We start from the raw sequence: 16,792 nt of genomic DNA, 5'->3' as shown, positions 1-16,792 counted from the left end.
TTATAGCCCTGGTAACCTGTCCCATTATAGCCCAGGTAACCTGTCCCATTATAGCCCTGGTAACCTGTCCCATTATAGCCCTGGTAACCTGTCCCATTATAGCCCAGGTAACCTGTCCCTTCAAAGAAGAAAACACCTAATCTCTCCCCCTGCGAGCCTCTGAACAGGCCTCTCCAACTCTCTACCGGTGGCCTCTCCACCTCTCTACCGGTGGCCTCTCCACCTCTCTACCGGTGGCCTCTCCACCTCTCTACCGGTGGCCTCTCCACCGGTGGCCTCTCCACCGGTGGCCTCTCCACCTCTCTACCGGTGGCCTCTCCACCTCTCTACCGGTGGCCTCTCCACCTCTCCACCGGTGGCCTCTCCACCTCTCTACCGGTGGCCTCTCCACCTCTCTACCGGTGACCTCTCCACCTCTCTACCGGTGGCCTCTCCACCTCTCTACCGGTGGCCTCTCCACCTCTCTACCGGTGGCCTCACCACCTCTCTACCGGTGGCCTCACCACCTCTCTACCGGTGGCCTCTCTACCGGTGGCCTCTCCACCTCTCTACCGGTGGCCTCTCCACCTCTCTACCGGTGGCCTCTCCACCTCTCTACCAGTGGCCTCTCCACCTCTCTACCGGTGGCCTCTCCACCTCTCTACCAGTGGCCTCTCTATATTGTACTGGCTCTATGGAAGGGATTCCAGCTAGCAGCACTTCTCATTGTTAAGCTGTTCGTCCATCCAGTGGGAACAAAGATCCATGCAGGCTGGGACCAAAATATTCTAAATGCTCAAAACTGACATTGTTCAACAGTTAACTCCCTGACTGGGCACATCCTCCACACCGAGGTGGAGGGACAACCAGAGAACACTGAGGGACAACCGGAGAACACTGAGAGACAACCAGAGAACACTGAGGGACAACCAGAGAACACTGAGGGACAACCAGAGAACACTGAGGGACAACCAGAGAACACTGAGAGACAACCAGAGAACACTGAGAGACAACCAGAGAACACTGAGGGACAACCGGAGAACACTGAGGGACAACCGGAGAACACTGAGGGACAACCGGAGAACACTGAGGGACAACCGGAGAACACTGAGAGACAACCAGAGAACACTGAGGTCAGGAGGGAGACTTTCCTCAACAACACAAAGATATCAGAGGAAATGTTAGTATTATTCAGATATCAAGTCACATCTGGAGACAACCAATGGTATGATGATCACTGACAACCAATGGGATGATGGCCACTGACAACCAATGGGATAATGGTATCTGACAACCAATGGGATATTGGCCACTGACAACCAATGGGATGATGGCCACTGACAACCAATGGGATGATGGCCACTGACAACCAATGGGATGATGACCACTGACAACCAATGGGATGATGGTATCTGACAACCAATGGGATGATGGCCACTGACAACCAATGGGATAATGGTATCTGACAACCAATGGGATGACGGCCACTGACAACCAATGGGATAATGGTATATGACAACCAATGGGATGATGGCCACTGACAACCAATGGGATAATGGTATATGACAACCAATGGGATGACGGCCACTGACAACCAATGGGATGATATTTTTAGATTCACATCACAGTGTTGTTGTTATACAAATGCACAACTAGGTTATTGGTGTGTGTCTCTCACTGCATGTTTCCTAGGTGACTGCTGGCTGCTATAGCCTGTCTGACTGTGTGTTTCCTAGGTAACTAACTGTGTGTTTCCTAGGTGACTGCTGGCTGCTGGCTGCTATAGCCTGTTTGACTCTGAATGAGAAGCTCCTCTACCGGGTCATTCCTCAGGAACAGAGCCTCTCCGAGGGATATGGAGGAATCTTCCACTTCCAGGTCAGAACTCACCAATCAAAACAATCCTCATTATTAGATAACTAGAAACAATAACACATTTTACATAGACTGTCTATTTCTCTGTTTTATTGTAGTCAGGGAAGGGCCTCGATTACATTTCAAGTCAGTGAATTCAGGAAATACACTGACATTTGAAATTGAAATTGAAATTGTACCTCAATGAATTTCCTCAAAAGTGAGATAGGAATTCCGAGGTTTACTTGACAGGAATTGAACTGAAATCGACCCCCCCCCGACCCTGATTACAATTCATGATCAACTCCTGTCAAAATGTCATCACCCGTGCCTTTTCCTCCTCCAGTTCTGGCGCTACGGCGACTGGGTTGACGTTGTCATCGACGACCGCATCCCCACCTTCAACAACCAGCTGGTGTTCACCAAGTCTGCCGAGAGGAACGAGTTCTGGAGCGCCCTGCTGGAGAAGGCCTACGCCAAGTACGTACCCCTATCTCTATGCCAAATACCTACCCCTAACTCTATGCCAAATATGTACCCCTAACTCTACGCCAAGTCTAGATGAATAAGGGAAATTAAGTCTATATACTGCAGAAGTCTATTCGCTAGACAGAGGCGGCAGGTAGCCTAGTGGTTAGAGCATTGGGCCAGTAACCGAAAGTGTTACTAGATCGAATCCCTGAGCTGACAAGGTATAAATCTGTCTTTTGATCTCACGTTGTCCATCTCTTAAAGCCTGTCTATAAGCCTCAGCATTAACTGCCTTCTTCCTATCAAGTAGAGATGTTTTGATACCCAAGGCTTATTGTTAGGGAAGATTTTACAGGTTTTAGTTGGCACATCTGACTCAACACAGAAGTTTACATAGTCTGAAACAACATCTGTGAGTTCATAAAGATCAGACCTGCTGACCTCAAATACCTCCCACATGGTACAGTCAAAACATCCCTGGAGACCAAATTTCTCCCACATGGTACAGTCAAAACACCCCTGGAGACCAAATACCTCCCACATGGTACAGTCAAAACACCCCTGGAGACCAAATACCTCCCACATAGTACAGTCAAAACACCCCTGGAGACCAAATACCTCCCACACAGTACAGTCAAAACACCCATGGAGACCAAATACCTCCCACATAGTACAGTCAAAACACCCCTGGACACCAAATACCTCCCACATAGTACAGTCAAAACATCCCTGGAGACCAAATACCTCCCACATAGTACAGTCAAAACACCCCTGGAGACCAAATACCTCCCACATGGTACAGTCAAAACATCCCTGGAGACCAAATACCTCCCACATGGTACAGTCAAAACACCCCTGGAGACCAAATACCTCCCACATAGTACAGTCAAAACACCCCTGGAGACCAAATACCTCCCACATAGTACAGTCAAAACACCCATGGAGACCAAATACCTTCCACATAGTAGAGTCAAAACACCCCTGGAGACCAAATACCTCCCACATAGTACAGTCAAAACACCCCTGGAGACCAAATACCTCCCACATAGTACAGTCAAAAAACCCCTGGAGACCAAATACCTCCCACATGGTACAGTCAAAACACCCCTGGAGACCAAATACCTCCCACATAGTACAGTCAAAACATCCCTGGAGACCAAATACCTCCCACATAGTACAGTCAAAACACCCCTGGAGACCAAATACCTCCCACATGGTACAGTCAAAACATCCCTGGAGACCAAATACCTCCCACATGGTACAGTCAAAACACCCCTGGAGACCAAATACCTCCCACATAGTACAGTCAAAACACCCCTGGAGACCAAATACCTCCCACATAGTACAGTCAAAACACCCATGGAGACCAAATACCTTCCACATAGTAGAGTCAAAACACCCCTGGAGACCAAATACCTCCCACATAGTACAGTCAAAACACCCATGGAGACCAAATACCTTCCACATGGTACAGCCAAAACACCCCTGGAGACCAAATGCCTCTCACATAGTACAGTCAAAACACCCCTGGAGACCAGTGATATTGTTGTCATTCCAGATCTGAACAGTTTTAACTGTGGGTTTCTCCCTCTCCAGGAGCCGACATTAGGTTGACCTGAGGTAGACCACATTGTGGTCTGATGTCCCCAGGGGAGGTCTGTTAGCAGAAAACGCATTTGGTATTGTCCCGTAGCACAAGTCAAGAGGCCTATTTTTCCTAGTCTGACATTTCACATACTGGTGGTATGTGCGCAGGACTTTGTGCAAGGTACAGTTGTTAAAATCCCCTAAAATACATTTGGGTATATGACACCTTCTGCACTACTCTGATTCTAGCCACCTCAACTTGCTTCTCTCCCACCAGACACTTCTGATCCCCAGCAACATGGGCACCCCTACAGTTGAGACACACAACTGTATCCACAGAAACGACACAATCCTCTATCCCATGCCCCCCTGCACACTTCCCACATCTTGGAATCTCCCTCCAAGGATAACTGACCCACTCAGTGAGGATAACTGACCCACTCTGTGAGGATAACTGACCGACTCAGTGAGGATAACTGACCCACTCAGTGAGGATAACTGACCCACTCAGTGAGGATAACTGACCCACTCAGTGAGGATAACTGACCCACTCAGTGAGGATAACTGACCCACTCAGTGAGGATAACTGACCCACTCAGTGAGGATAACTGACCCACTCAGTGAGGATAACTGACCGACTCAGTGAGGATAACTGACCCACTCAGTGAGGATAACTGACTCACTCAGTGAGGATAACTGACCCACTCAGTGAGAATAACTGACTCACTCAGTGAGGATAACTGACTCACTCTGTGAGGATAACTGACTGACTCAGTGAGGATAACTGACTCACTCTGTGAGGATAACTGACTCACTCTGTGAGGATAACTGACCGACTCAGTGAGGATAACTGACCCACTCAGTGAGGATAACTGACTCACTCAGTGAGGATAACTGACCCACTCTGTGAGGATAACTGACCGACTCAGTGAGGATAACTGACCCACTCAGTGAGGATAACTGGCTCACTCTGTGAGGATAACTGACTCACTCAGTGAGGATAACTGACTCACTCAGTGTAATTGGCACCGGAGGCGATGGCTACTGTTTTACGGCCTCCTAACCAATCGTGCTATTCAGTTTTCTTTTCGTCTTGTATGTAACTTTTTTTTTTTACATAATGTTTCTGCCACCATCTCTTATGACAGAAAATAGCTTTTTGACATCAGAACAGCGATTACTCACCTTGGACTGGACGCAGATTTTTTTATTTAAACAATTGGAGGCTAAAGATTTACGTCTCCTCCCGGACCAGATCCAAATCCCCGTCATTCTCATGAAGAGGAGACGCCGATACAAGGGCCACAGATCTGGGTGCTTGGTGAGAATTCGTTGGCGAGTGTATAATCCACTCGTAATAAAATGTCAGTGGAGACACTTGCCAGTTGGTCAGCGCATGCTCGGAGTACACGTCCTGGTACTCTGTCTGGCCCTGCAGCCTTGTGAATGTTTAAAGGTCTTACTCACATCGGCTACGGAAAGCGTGATCACACAGTCGTCCGGAACAGCTGATGCTCTCATGCATGCTTCAGTGTTGCTTGCCTCGAAGCGAGTATAGAAGTAATTTAGCTCGACTGGTAGGCTCGTGTCGCTGGGCAGCTCACGGCTGTGCTTCCCTTTGTAGTCTGTAATAATAGTTAGCACACATCTGACGAACGTCAGAGCCGGTGTAGTACGATTCAATCTTAGTCCTGTATTGATGCTTTGCCTGTTTGATGGTTTGTTGGAGGGCATAGCAGGATTTCTTATAAACGTCCGGGTTAGAGTCCTATTAGTTTTGACAGGAATCAGGCAGATGTAATTATTGTCAGATTCGCCAAATGGAGGGCACTTTTTTCCCCCTGGTTGCACATTTAACATGCTGATAGAAATCAGGTCTTAACAGATTTAAGTTTCCCTGCATTAAAGTCCCCGTCCACTAGGAGCGTTGCCTCTGGATGAGCGTTTTCCTGTTTGCTTATGGCCGTATACAGCTCATTGAGTGCGGTCTTAGTGCCAGCATCGTTTTGTGGCGGTAAATAGACAGTTACGAATAATATAGATGAAAACTCTCTTGGTGAATAATGTGGTCTACAGCTTATCATGAGATACTCTACCTCAGGCAAGCAAAACCTAGAGACTTCCTTATTATTAGATTTTGCGCTCTAGCTGTTGTTTACAAATATACACAGACCTCCACCCCTTGTCTTACAGGAGGCTGCTGTTCTATTCTGCCGATGCAGCGTAAACCCAGCCAGCTGTATGTTATTCATGTCGTTGTTCAGCAACGACTAGGTGAAACATAAGATGTTACAGTTTACAATGTCCCGTTGGTAGGATATTCATGATCGTAGTTTGTATATTTTGTTATCCAAGGATTTTACGTTGGCTAATTGGACTGATGGTAGAGGCAGGTTACCCACTCACCGTCGGATCCTTACAAGGCACCCCGACCTACAGTACATCCTCGATATCTCCGTCTATTTCTCCCGCGAATGAGAAAAAGTCTTCGTCCAGTACGAGATGAGTAATCGCTGTCCTGATATGTAGCAGCTTTTTTAGGTCATAAGAGACGGTGCCAGAAACACTATGTACAAAAGAAGACCAACAGACTATCTATTATACAGCGTAATGGCTGTAGGAATAAAATAGTCCCCATATCTATCTGTTCTGAACTTCTACTGAAGAAGTCTCTTTCCCCTTGTCTGGCTGCTGGTGTCACTGAATTTTGAGTGAAGGGGATGAGTACTGACCTGTAAAATGCTTTCCAAGTTTTAGAAGGATGAATTTTGTGTACTGGTTGGAGGCTGATTCTTGATCTATACCAATTATCCTTCCCGCCGTCTTAATCAAGCGCTGAAGCTTGACTTGGTCTTCTGCTCGCATGTTTCCAAACACGCACATCAGACCAAAGGACAACACTCTCTGCAGGACAGATCTATAGAACATATCAGACCAAAGGACACCACTCTCTGAAGGACAGATCTATAGAACATATCAGACCAAAGGATAACACTCTCTGCAGGACAGATCTATAGAACATATCAGACCAAAGGACACCACTCTCTGAAGGACAGATCTATAGAACATATCAGACCAAAGGACAACACTCTCTGCAGGACAGATCTATAGAACATATCAGACCAAAGGACAACACTCTCTGCAGGACAGATCTATAGAATATTTGTAAGATATGGCGGTCGACATTAAAATGGTTCAGTTTGCTTTAAAAAAAAACATTCTCTGTTGCAGTTTCTTTATCTTTTCGAGGGCACAGTCATTGAATTTCAGTTTATTGTCTTTTTGGATTCCCAGGTATTTATATGTGGTCACTCTGGTTCCCCATTGATCTTCATAGGGGGGGGGGTAGTGGAGTTTTTTATTCCTTCTGAAATCAATTTCCATCTCTTTTGTTTTCTTAACGTTTATTTCAAGAAAGTTATCTGTACACATCTGGATGAATTTAGCTCTTTCTCTGTCAAAAACCTTGAATGGAGGCTTGGTCTGGGTGGAGGAAACCCACAACAGCGGTGTCATCTGTATATTTCAACAACAAAAAATTGGTGGGCTGCGTCAGAGGCTTAAGAATCGTTTGTGTACAGTATCGGTGAAAGTACGCAACCTTGAGGGGCTCCGGTACTCAGCGTTCTAGATGGAGAGATGGCTGAGTTGAACTTGACACCCAAATTCACCAGTTTATCACCAGTAGAGAGGGGTTGGATGGTGTTAAAACGTGCTATTGAGGTAAATTAATACAATTTTCATTAGGCTATATTGCCTTTTCTAAATGTTGGTAGATATTGTTCAGCGTGACCAGTAACGCATCATCAACACCCCCTGACCCTCTCCCCACTCCTTCACTCTGTCTCCCCCCCTGACCCTCTCCCCACTCCTTCACTCTGTCTCCCCCCCTGACCCTCTCCCCACTCCTTCACTCTGTCTCCCCCCCTGACCCTCTCCCCACTCCTTCACTCTGTCTCCCCCCTGACCCTCTCCCCCCTCCTTCACTCTGTCTCCCCCCCTGACCCTCTCCCCACCCCTTCACTCTGTCTCCCCCCTGACCCTCTCCCCCCTCCTTCACTCTGTCTCCCCTCCTGACCCTCTCCCCACTCCTTCACTCTGTCTCCCCCCTGACCCTCTCCCCACCCCTTCACTCTGTCCCCCCCCCTGACCCTCTCCCCACCCCTTCACTCTGTCCCCCCCCCCTGACCCTCTCCCCCCTCCTTCACTCTGTCTCCCGCCTGACCCTCTCCCCACCCCTTCACTCTGTCCCCCCCCCTGACCCTCTCCCCCCTCCTTCACTCTGTCTCCCGCCTGACCCTCTCCCCCCTCCTTCACTCTGTCCCCCCCCCTGACCCTCTCCCCCCTCCTTCACTCTGTCTCCCGCCTGACCCTCTCCCCACCCCTTCACTCTGTCCCCCCCCCTGACCCTCTCCCCACTCCTTCACTCTGTCTCCCCCCCTGACCCTCTCCCCACTCCTTCACTCTGTCTCCCCCCTGACCCTCTCCCCACTCCTTCACTCTGTCTCCCCCCCCTGACCCTCTCCCCACCCCTTCACTCTGTCTCCCCCCTGACCCTCTCTCCCCCCTGACCCTCTCCCCACTCCTTCACTCTGTCTCCCCCCTGACCCTCTCCCCCCTGACCCTCTCCCCCCTCCTACACTCTGTCTCCCCCCTGACCCTCTCCCCCCTCCTACACTCTGTCTCCCCCCTGACCCTCTCCCCCCTGACCCTCTCTCCCCCCCTGACCCTCTCCCCCCTCCTACACTCTGTCTCCCCCCTGACCCTCTCCCCCCTCCTACACTCTGTCTCCCCCCTGACCCTCTCTCCCCCCCTGACCCTCTCCCCACCCCTTCACTCTGTCTCCCCCCTCACCCTCTCCCCACCCTCTCACCCACCCCTAACCCTCTCCCTGTCTCACCCTTCCATCCCCCAGGCTGCACGGTTCCTATGAGGCCCTGAAGGGCGGTAACACCACGGAGGCCATGGAAGACTTCACCGGGGGCGTGACAGAGTTCTATGAGATGAAGGCGGCGCCCAAGGAGCTGTACAAGATCATGAAGAAGGCCCTGGAGAGAGGCTCTATGATGGGCTGCTCTATCGACGTGAGTCTCTGACCTTAGTAACGTGACCCCCCCGACCTCCAACAGGTCTCGTCAATAGAGCAGTCCGTCAATAGAGCCTCCCGTCAATAGAGCAGCCCGTCAATAGAGCAGTCCGTCAATAGAGCAGTCCGTCTATAGGGCAGCCAGTCAATAGAGCAGGCAGTCAATAGAGCCTCCCGTCAATAGAGCAGCCCGTCAATAGAGCAGCCCGTCAATAGAGCAGTCCGTCAATAGAGCCTCCCGTCAATAGAGCAGCCCGTCAATAGAGCAGCCCGTCAATAGAGCAGCCCGTCAATAGAACAGCCCGTCAATAGAGCAGCCCGTCAATAGAGCAGCCCGTCAATAGAGCCTCCCGTCAATAGAGCAGCCCGTCAATAGAGCAGTCCGTCAATAGAGCAGCCCATCAATAGAGCAGCCCGTCAATAGAGCAGCCCATCAATAGAGCAGCCCGTCAATAGAGCTGCCCGTCAATAGAGCAGTCCGTCAATAGAGCAGGCAGTCAAAAGAGTATTCCGTCAATAGAGCAGCCGGTCAATAGAGCAGTCCGTCAATAGAGCAGCCCATCAATAGAGCAGGCAGTCAATAGAGCAGGCAGTCAATAGAGCAGCCCATCAAAAGAGCATTCCGTCAATAGAGCAGTCTGTCAATAGAGCAGGCAGTCAATAGAGCAGGCCATCAAAAGAGCAGTCCGTCAATAGGGCATTCCGTCAATAGAGCAGCCCGTCAATAGAGCATTCCGTCAATAGAGCAGCCCGTCAGGGACCCTCCCGTCAAAAGATCAGGCAGTCAATAGAGCAGGCAGTCAATAGAGCAGGCAGTCAATAGAGCAGTCCGTCAATAGAGCAGTCCGTCAATAGAGCAGCCCGTCAATAGGGCAGCCCGTCAATAGAGCAGTCCGTCAAAAGAGCAGTCTGTCAATAGAGCAGCCCATCAATAGAGCAGGCAGTCAATAGAGCAGTCCGTCAATAGAGCAGGCAGTGAATAGAGCAGCCAGTCAATAGGGCAGTCCGTCAAGAGAGCAGTCCGTCAATAGAGCAGTCCGTCAATAGAGCAGCCCGTCAATAGAGCAGTCCGTCAATAAAGCAGGCAGTGAATAGAGCAGCCAGTCAATAGAGCAGTCCGTCAATAGAGCAGTCCGTCAATAGAGCAGGCAGTGAATAGAGCAGTCCGTCAATAGAGCAGCCCGTCAATTGAGCAGCCTGTCAATAGAGCAGTCCGTCAACAGAGCAGTCCGTCAATAGAGCAGCCAGTCAATAGAGCAGCCCGTCAATAGAGCAGTCCGTCAATAAAGCAGCCCGTCAATAGAACAGCCCGTCAATAGAGCAGCCCGTAAATAGAGCAGTCCGTCAATAGAGCAGTCCGTCAATAGAGCAGCTTGTCAATAGAGCAGTCCGTCAATAGAACAGCCCGTCAATAGAGCAGTCCGTCAATAGAGCAGTCCGTCAATAGAGCAGCCAATCAATAGAGCAGCCCGTCAATAGAACAGCCCGTCAGGGAGCCTCCCGTCAATAGAGCAACCCGTCAATAGAGCAGTCCGTCAATAGAGCAGCCCGTCAAAAGAGCATTCCGTCAATAGAGCAGTCCGTCAATAGAGCAGCCCGTCAGGGAGCCTCCCTTCAATAGATCAGGCAGTCAATAGAGCAGCCCGTCAATAGAGCAGCCCGTCAATAGGGCATTCCGTCAATAGAGCAGCCCGTCAATAGAGCATTCCGTCAATAGAGCAGCCCGTCAGGGACCCTCCCGTCAAAAGATCAGGCAGTCAATAGAGCAGGCAGTCAATAGAGCAGGCAGTCAATAGAGCAGTCCGTCAATAGAGAAGTCCGTCAATAGAGCAGCCCGTCAATAGAGCAGTCCGTCAATAGAGCAGGCAGTGAATAGAGCAGTCCGTCAATAGAGCAGCCCGTCAATTGAGCAGCCTGTCAATAGAGCAGTCCGTCAATAGAGCAGTCCGTCAATAGAGCAGTCCGTCAATAGAGCAGGCAGTGAATAGAGCAGTACGTCAATAGAGCAGCCCGTCAATTGAGCAGCCTGTCAATAGAGCAGTCCGTCAATAGAGCAGTCCGTCAATAGAGCAGCCAGTCAATAGAGCAGCCCGTCAATAGAGCAGTCCGTCAATAAAGCAGCCCGTCAATAGAACAGCCCGTCAATAGAGCAGCCCGTCAATAGAGCAGTCCGTCAATAGAGCAGTCCGTCAATAGAGCAGCTTGTCAATAGAGCAGTCCGTCAATAGAACAGCCCGTCAATAGAGCAGTCCGTCAATAGAGCAGTCCGTCAATAGAGCAGCCAATCAATAGAGCAGCCCGTCAATAGAACAGCCCGTCAGGGAGCCTCCCGTCAATAGAGCAACCCGTCAATAGAGCAGTCCGTCAATAGAGCAGCCCGTCAAAAGAGCATTCCGTCAATAGAGCATTCCGTCAATAGAGCAGTCCGTCAATAGAGCAGCCCGTCAGGGAGCCTCCCTTCAATAGATCAGGCAGTCAATAGAGCAGCCCGTCAATAGAGCAGCCCGTCAATAGAGCAGCCTGTCTATAGAGCAGCCCGTCAATAAAGCATGCAGTCAATAGAGCAGGCAGTCAATAGAGCAGCCCGTCAATAGAGCAGCCCATCAATAGAGCAGCCCGTCAATAGAGCAGCCCATCAATAGAGCAGCCCTTCAATAGAGCAGCCCGTCAATAGTGCAGCCCGTGAATAGAGCAGCCCGTCAATAGAGCAGCCCGTCAATAGAGCAGCCCGTCAATAGAGCAGGCAGTGAATAGAGCAGCCCGTCAATAGAGCAGTCCGTCAATAGAGCAGCCCGTCAATAGAGCAGTCCGTCAATAGAGCAGCCCGTCAATAGAGCAGCCCGTCAATAGAGCAGCCCGTCAGGGAGCCTCCCGTCAATAGAGCAGCCAGTCAATAGAGCAGTCCGTCAATAGAGCAGTCCGTCAATAGAGCAGTCCGTCAATAGAGCAGTCCATCAATAGAGCAGCCCGTCAATAGAGCAGCCCGTCAATAGAGCAGCCCGTCAATAGAGCAGCCAGTCAATAGAGCAGCCCGTCAATAGAGCAGCCAGTCAATAGAGCAGGCCATCAAAAGAGCCTCCCGTCAATAGAGCAGTCCATCAATAGGGCAGCCCGTCAATAGAGCAGTCCGTCAAAAGAGCAGCCCGTCAATAGAGCAGTCCATCAATAGAGCAGGCCGTCAATAGAGCAGCCCGTCAGGGAGCCTCCCGTCAATAGAGCAGCCCGTCAATAAAGCAGGCAGTCAATAGAGCAGCCTGTCAATAGAGCAGCCCGTCAAAAGAGCAGGCAGTCAATAGAGTAGGCAGTCAATAGAGCAGCCCGTCAATAGAGCAGCCAATCAATAGAGCAGGCCGTCAATAGAGCAGCCCGTCAGGGAGCCTCCCTTCAATAGAGCAGCCCGTCAATAAAGCAGGCAGTCAATAGAGCAGCCTGTCAATAGAGCAGCCCGTCAATAGAGCAGGCAGTCAATAGAGTAGGCAGTCAATAGAGCAGGCAGTCAATAGAGCAGCCAGTCAATAGAGCAGCCAATCAATAGAGCAGCCCGTCAATAGAACAGCCCATCAATAGAGCAGTCCGTCAATAGAGCAGCCTGTCAATAGAGCAGCCTGTCAATAGAGCAGTCCGTCAATAGAGCAGCCCGTCAATAGAGCAGCCCATCATTAGAGCAGCCCGTCAATAGAGCAGTCCGTCAATAGAGCAGTCCGTCAATAGAGCAGCCCGTCAATGGAGCAGCCAATCAATAGAGCAGCCCGTCAATAGAGCAGCCCGTCAATAGAGCAGCCCATCAATAGAGCAGCCCATCAATAGAGCAGCCCGTCAATTGAGCAGCCTGTCAATAGAGCAGTCCGTCAATAGAGCAGGCAGTCCATAGAGCAGCCCGTCAAGGAGCCTCCCGTCAATAGAGCAGCCAGTCAATAGAGCAGCCCGTCAGTAGAGCAGCCCGTCAATAAAGCAACCCGTCAATAGAGCAGCCCGGCAATAGAGCAGCCCGTCAATAGAGCAGTCCGTCAATAGAGCAGTCCGTCAATAGAGCAGTCCGTCAATAGAGCAGCCCGTCAATAGAGCAACCCGTGAATAGAGCAGCCCGTCAATAGAGCATTCCGTCAATAGAGCAGCCGGTCAATAGAGCATTCCGTCAATAGAGCAGCCCATCAATAGAGCAGTCCGTCAAAAGAGCAGCCCGTCAATAGAGCAGTCCGTCAAAAGAGCAGCCCGTCAAAAAAGCAGCCCGTCAATAGAGCAGCCCGTCAATAGAGCAGCCCGTCAATAGAGCAGCCCGTCAATAGAGCAGCCCCTCAATAGATCAGGCCGTCAATAGAGCAGTCCGTCAATAGAGCAGTCCGTCAATAGAGCAGTCCGTCAATAGAGCAGCCCGTCAGGGAGCCTCCCTTCAATAGATCAGGCAGTCAATAGAGCAGTCCGTCAATAGAGCAGCCCGTCAATAGAGCAGCCAGTCAATAGAGCAGGCCATCAATAGAGCAGTCCGTATATAGGGCAGCCCGTCAATAGAGCAATCCGTCAAAAGAGCAGCCCGTCAATAGAGCAGCCCATCAATAGAGCAGGCAGTCAATAGAGCAGCCCGTCAATAGAGCAGCCCGTCAATAGAGCAGCCCGTCAATAGAGCAGGCAGTGAATCGAGCAGTCCGTCAATAGAGCAGCCCGTCAATAGAGCAGCCCGTCAATAGAGCAGCCCGTCAATAGAGCAGTCCGTCAATAGAGCAGCCCGTCAATAGAGCATGCAGTCAATAGAGCAGGCAGTCAATTGAGCAGCCCATCAATAGAGCAGCCCGTCAATAGAGCAGCCCGTCAATAGAGCAGTCCGTCAATAGAGCAGCCCGTCAATAGAGCAGGCAGTCAGGGAGCCTCCCGTCAATAGAGCAGCCCGTCAATAGAGCAGCCCATCAATAGAGCAGCCCGTCAATAGAGCAGCCCGTCAATAGAGCAGCCCGTCAATAGAGCAGCCCGTCAATAGAGCAGCCCGTCAGGGAGCCTCTCTCTTTCGTTATGATTCTGATCAGACCTAGAAGCCATTTCTGTCAAAACGTTCAGCTACATGACCTGTCTGTGGAGGTCTTGCCTGCAGTTAGTGCCGCCACCCTCAGAGCACACATGTACCGTGTCGGTGTGGGTACATATCCACACATGTACCGTGACGGTGTGGGTACATATCCACACATCACCTGTTTAACACAATATCTTCTCCTGTCTTTCCTGCTCCCTCTACTCTCTGCACTATCCATAAAAACATGTAGAATTACAAGAGGAGTGGACCCCCCCCCCAAACAAAAAAAAAAACATTTGAAGAAAAAAATAAGCTATTCCATAGATTTAATCAAATGTATTGATCGCTGGAACTCATCGATGATCAAGAGCAATTTCAAAACTATCCACCTCCGTAGGTTTAACCAACTGTGTCCAATCAGGCCTGTTCCTCATGTCATCATTGCCTTGTTGTTCATTCCATCCCCCAGTCCCTGGTTCCTGCTCGCTTTGAGACCCGTACTGTGACTGGCCTTGTGAAGGGCCACGCCTACTCTGTGACTGCCGTTGAAGAGGTGAGATAGACCTATAGAAACATATAGATTCACTTCACGCCAAGTATCGTGAGATAGACCATGATATACACTATATTATTAGATAGATAGATAGATAGATAGATAGATAGATAGATAGATAGATAGATAGATAGATAGATAGATAGATAGATAGATAGATAGATAGATAGATAGAGACAGACAGACAGACAGACAGACAGACAGACAGACAGACAGACAGACAGACAGACAGACAGACAGACAGACAGACAGACAGACAGACAGACAGACAGACAGACAGACAGACAGACAGACAGACAGACAGACAGACAGACAGACAGACAGACAGACAGACAGACAGATAGATAGATAGATAGATAGATAGATAGATAGGACTACATTATTAGATAGATAGACCATGATATAGATAGATAGATAGATAGATAGATAGATAGATAGATAGATAGATAGATAGATAGATAGATAGATAGATAGATAGATAGATAGATAGATAGATAGATAGATAGGACTACATTATTAGATAGATAGACCATGATATACACTATATTATTAGATAGATAGATAGATAGATAGATAGATAGATATATAGATAGATAGATAGACTACATTATTAGATAGATAGACCATGAGATACAGAGCTGTGGTTAGATGACTGTAGGCCTTTTGAAAGCTGACTGAATGGGCCAGTGGTTGTTGCCGTTGTGATTGTCACATGGACCGGTGCGTGTGTTTCTCCTCAGTGTAAGCAGTCCCAGCACAAGGAGCCTAAGGTGCGTCTGGTGCGCCTCAGGAACCCCTGGGGTCAGGTGGAGTGGAACGGGCCCTGGAGTGACAAGTAAGACACACCTGGTTGATTGGTTAATTACTTGACTGAATGGTTGACTGATTGGTTGACTGATTGGTTGACTGATTGGTTGATTGATTGGTTGATTGATTGGTTGACTGATTGGTTGATTGATTAATTGGTTAACTGATTAGTTGATTGGTTGGTTGATTGGTTGGTTGATTGGTTGGTTGATTGATTGGTTGACTGATTGGTTGACTGACTGATTGGTTGATTGTTTGGTTGATTGGTTGACTGACAATGACTGATTGGTTGATTGGTTGACTGACTGATTGGTTGATTGATTGACTGATTGGTTGATTGGTTGACTGACTGATTGGTTGACTGACTGATTGGTTGACTGATTGATTGATTGATTAATTGGTTAACTGATTAGTTGATTGGTTGGTTGATTGGTTGGTTGATTGGTTGGTTGGTTGATTGGTTGACTGAAAGGTTGGTTGGTTGGACTGATTGGCTGATTGGTTGACTGATTGGTTGGTTGGTTGTTTGGTTGATTGATTGGTTAACTGATTGGTTGGTTGGTTAACTGATTGGTTGGTTGACTGATTGGTTGACTGGTTGGTTGATTGATTGGTTGACTGATTGGTTGATTGATTAATTGGTTAACTGATTAGTTGATTGGTTGGTTGATTGGTTGGTTGATTGATTGGTTGACTGATTGGTTGACTGACTGATTGGTTGATTGTTTGGTTGACTGACTGATTGGGTGATTGTTTGGTTGATTGGTTGACTGACAATGACTGATTGGTTGATTGGTTGACTGACTGATTGGTTGATTGATTGATTGACTGATTGGTTGATTGGTTGACTGACTGATTGGTTGACTGACTGATTGGTTGACTGATTGATTGATTGATTAATTGGTTAACTGATTAGTTGATTGGTTGGTTGATTGGTTGGTTGATTGATTGGTTGACTGAAAGGTTGGTTGGTTGGACTGATTGGCTGATTGGTTGACTGATTGGTTGGTTGGTTGGTTGGTTGGTTGATTGGTTGGTTGATTGATTGGTTAACTGATTGGTTGGTTGGTTAACTGATTGGTTGGTTGACTGATTGGTTGACTGGTTGGTTGATTGATTGGTTGATTGGTTGACTGATGTCCATGCTAGCCTTCCCAGTACATTGCCTCATTCTTCTAAGTACCATGCTAGTGTAGACATTGGAATGTCATTTATGCAATTCTGCTCAATTATTAGTGTTTGATCTTAATTTGACCAGTTTCGTCGCAGAAGTAAAATAATCCTGCAGCAGCAGGATTTATACTGAACAAAAATATGATTGGTTGATGTAAAGTGTTGGTCCCGTGGTTCATGAGTTGAAATAAAAGATCCCAGAAATGTTCCATACGAACAAAAAGCTAATTTCTCTCAAATTATCTGCACAACTTTGTTTCCATCCCTGTTAGTGAGCATT

The 16,792-nt window shown here is 48.7% G+C and overlaps 1 protein-coding gene across 1 annotated transcript in view; it reads left to right on the top strand.

The window, feature by feature from the left end:
• Nucleotides 1-16,792, top strand: part of capn3a (calpain 3a, (p94)) — an 80,533-nt gene that overhangs the window by 11,808 nt on the left and 51,933 nt on the right. The window contains exons 3-7 of the mRNA XM_029712632.1: nt 1,739-1,857; nt 2,180-2,313; nt 8,807-8,975; nt 14,449-14,532; nt 15,273-15,367. Of these exons, the coding sequence (XP_029568492.1) occupies nt 1,739-1,857; nt 2,180-2,313; nt 8,807-8,975; nt 14,449-14,532; nt 15,273-15,367 (601 nt within the window). The remainder of the gene's footprint in view (nt 1-1,738; nt 1,858-2,179; nt 2,314-8,806; nt 8,976-14,448; nt 14,533-15,272; nt 15,368-16,792) is intronic.

Source organism: Salmo trutta, chromosome 25 (assembly GCF_901001165.1).
Source record: "Salmo trutta chromosome 25, fSalTru1.1, whole genome shotgun sequence".
Classification (NCBI taxonomy): Eukaryota; Metazoa; Chordata; class Actinopteri; order Salmoniformes; family Salmonidae; genus Salmo; species Salmo trutta.
The sequence above is the reverse complement of the archived record's forward strand: the minus strand, read 5'-3'. Positions and strand labels throughout refer to the sequence as shown.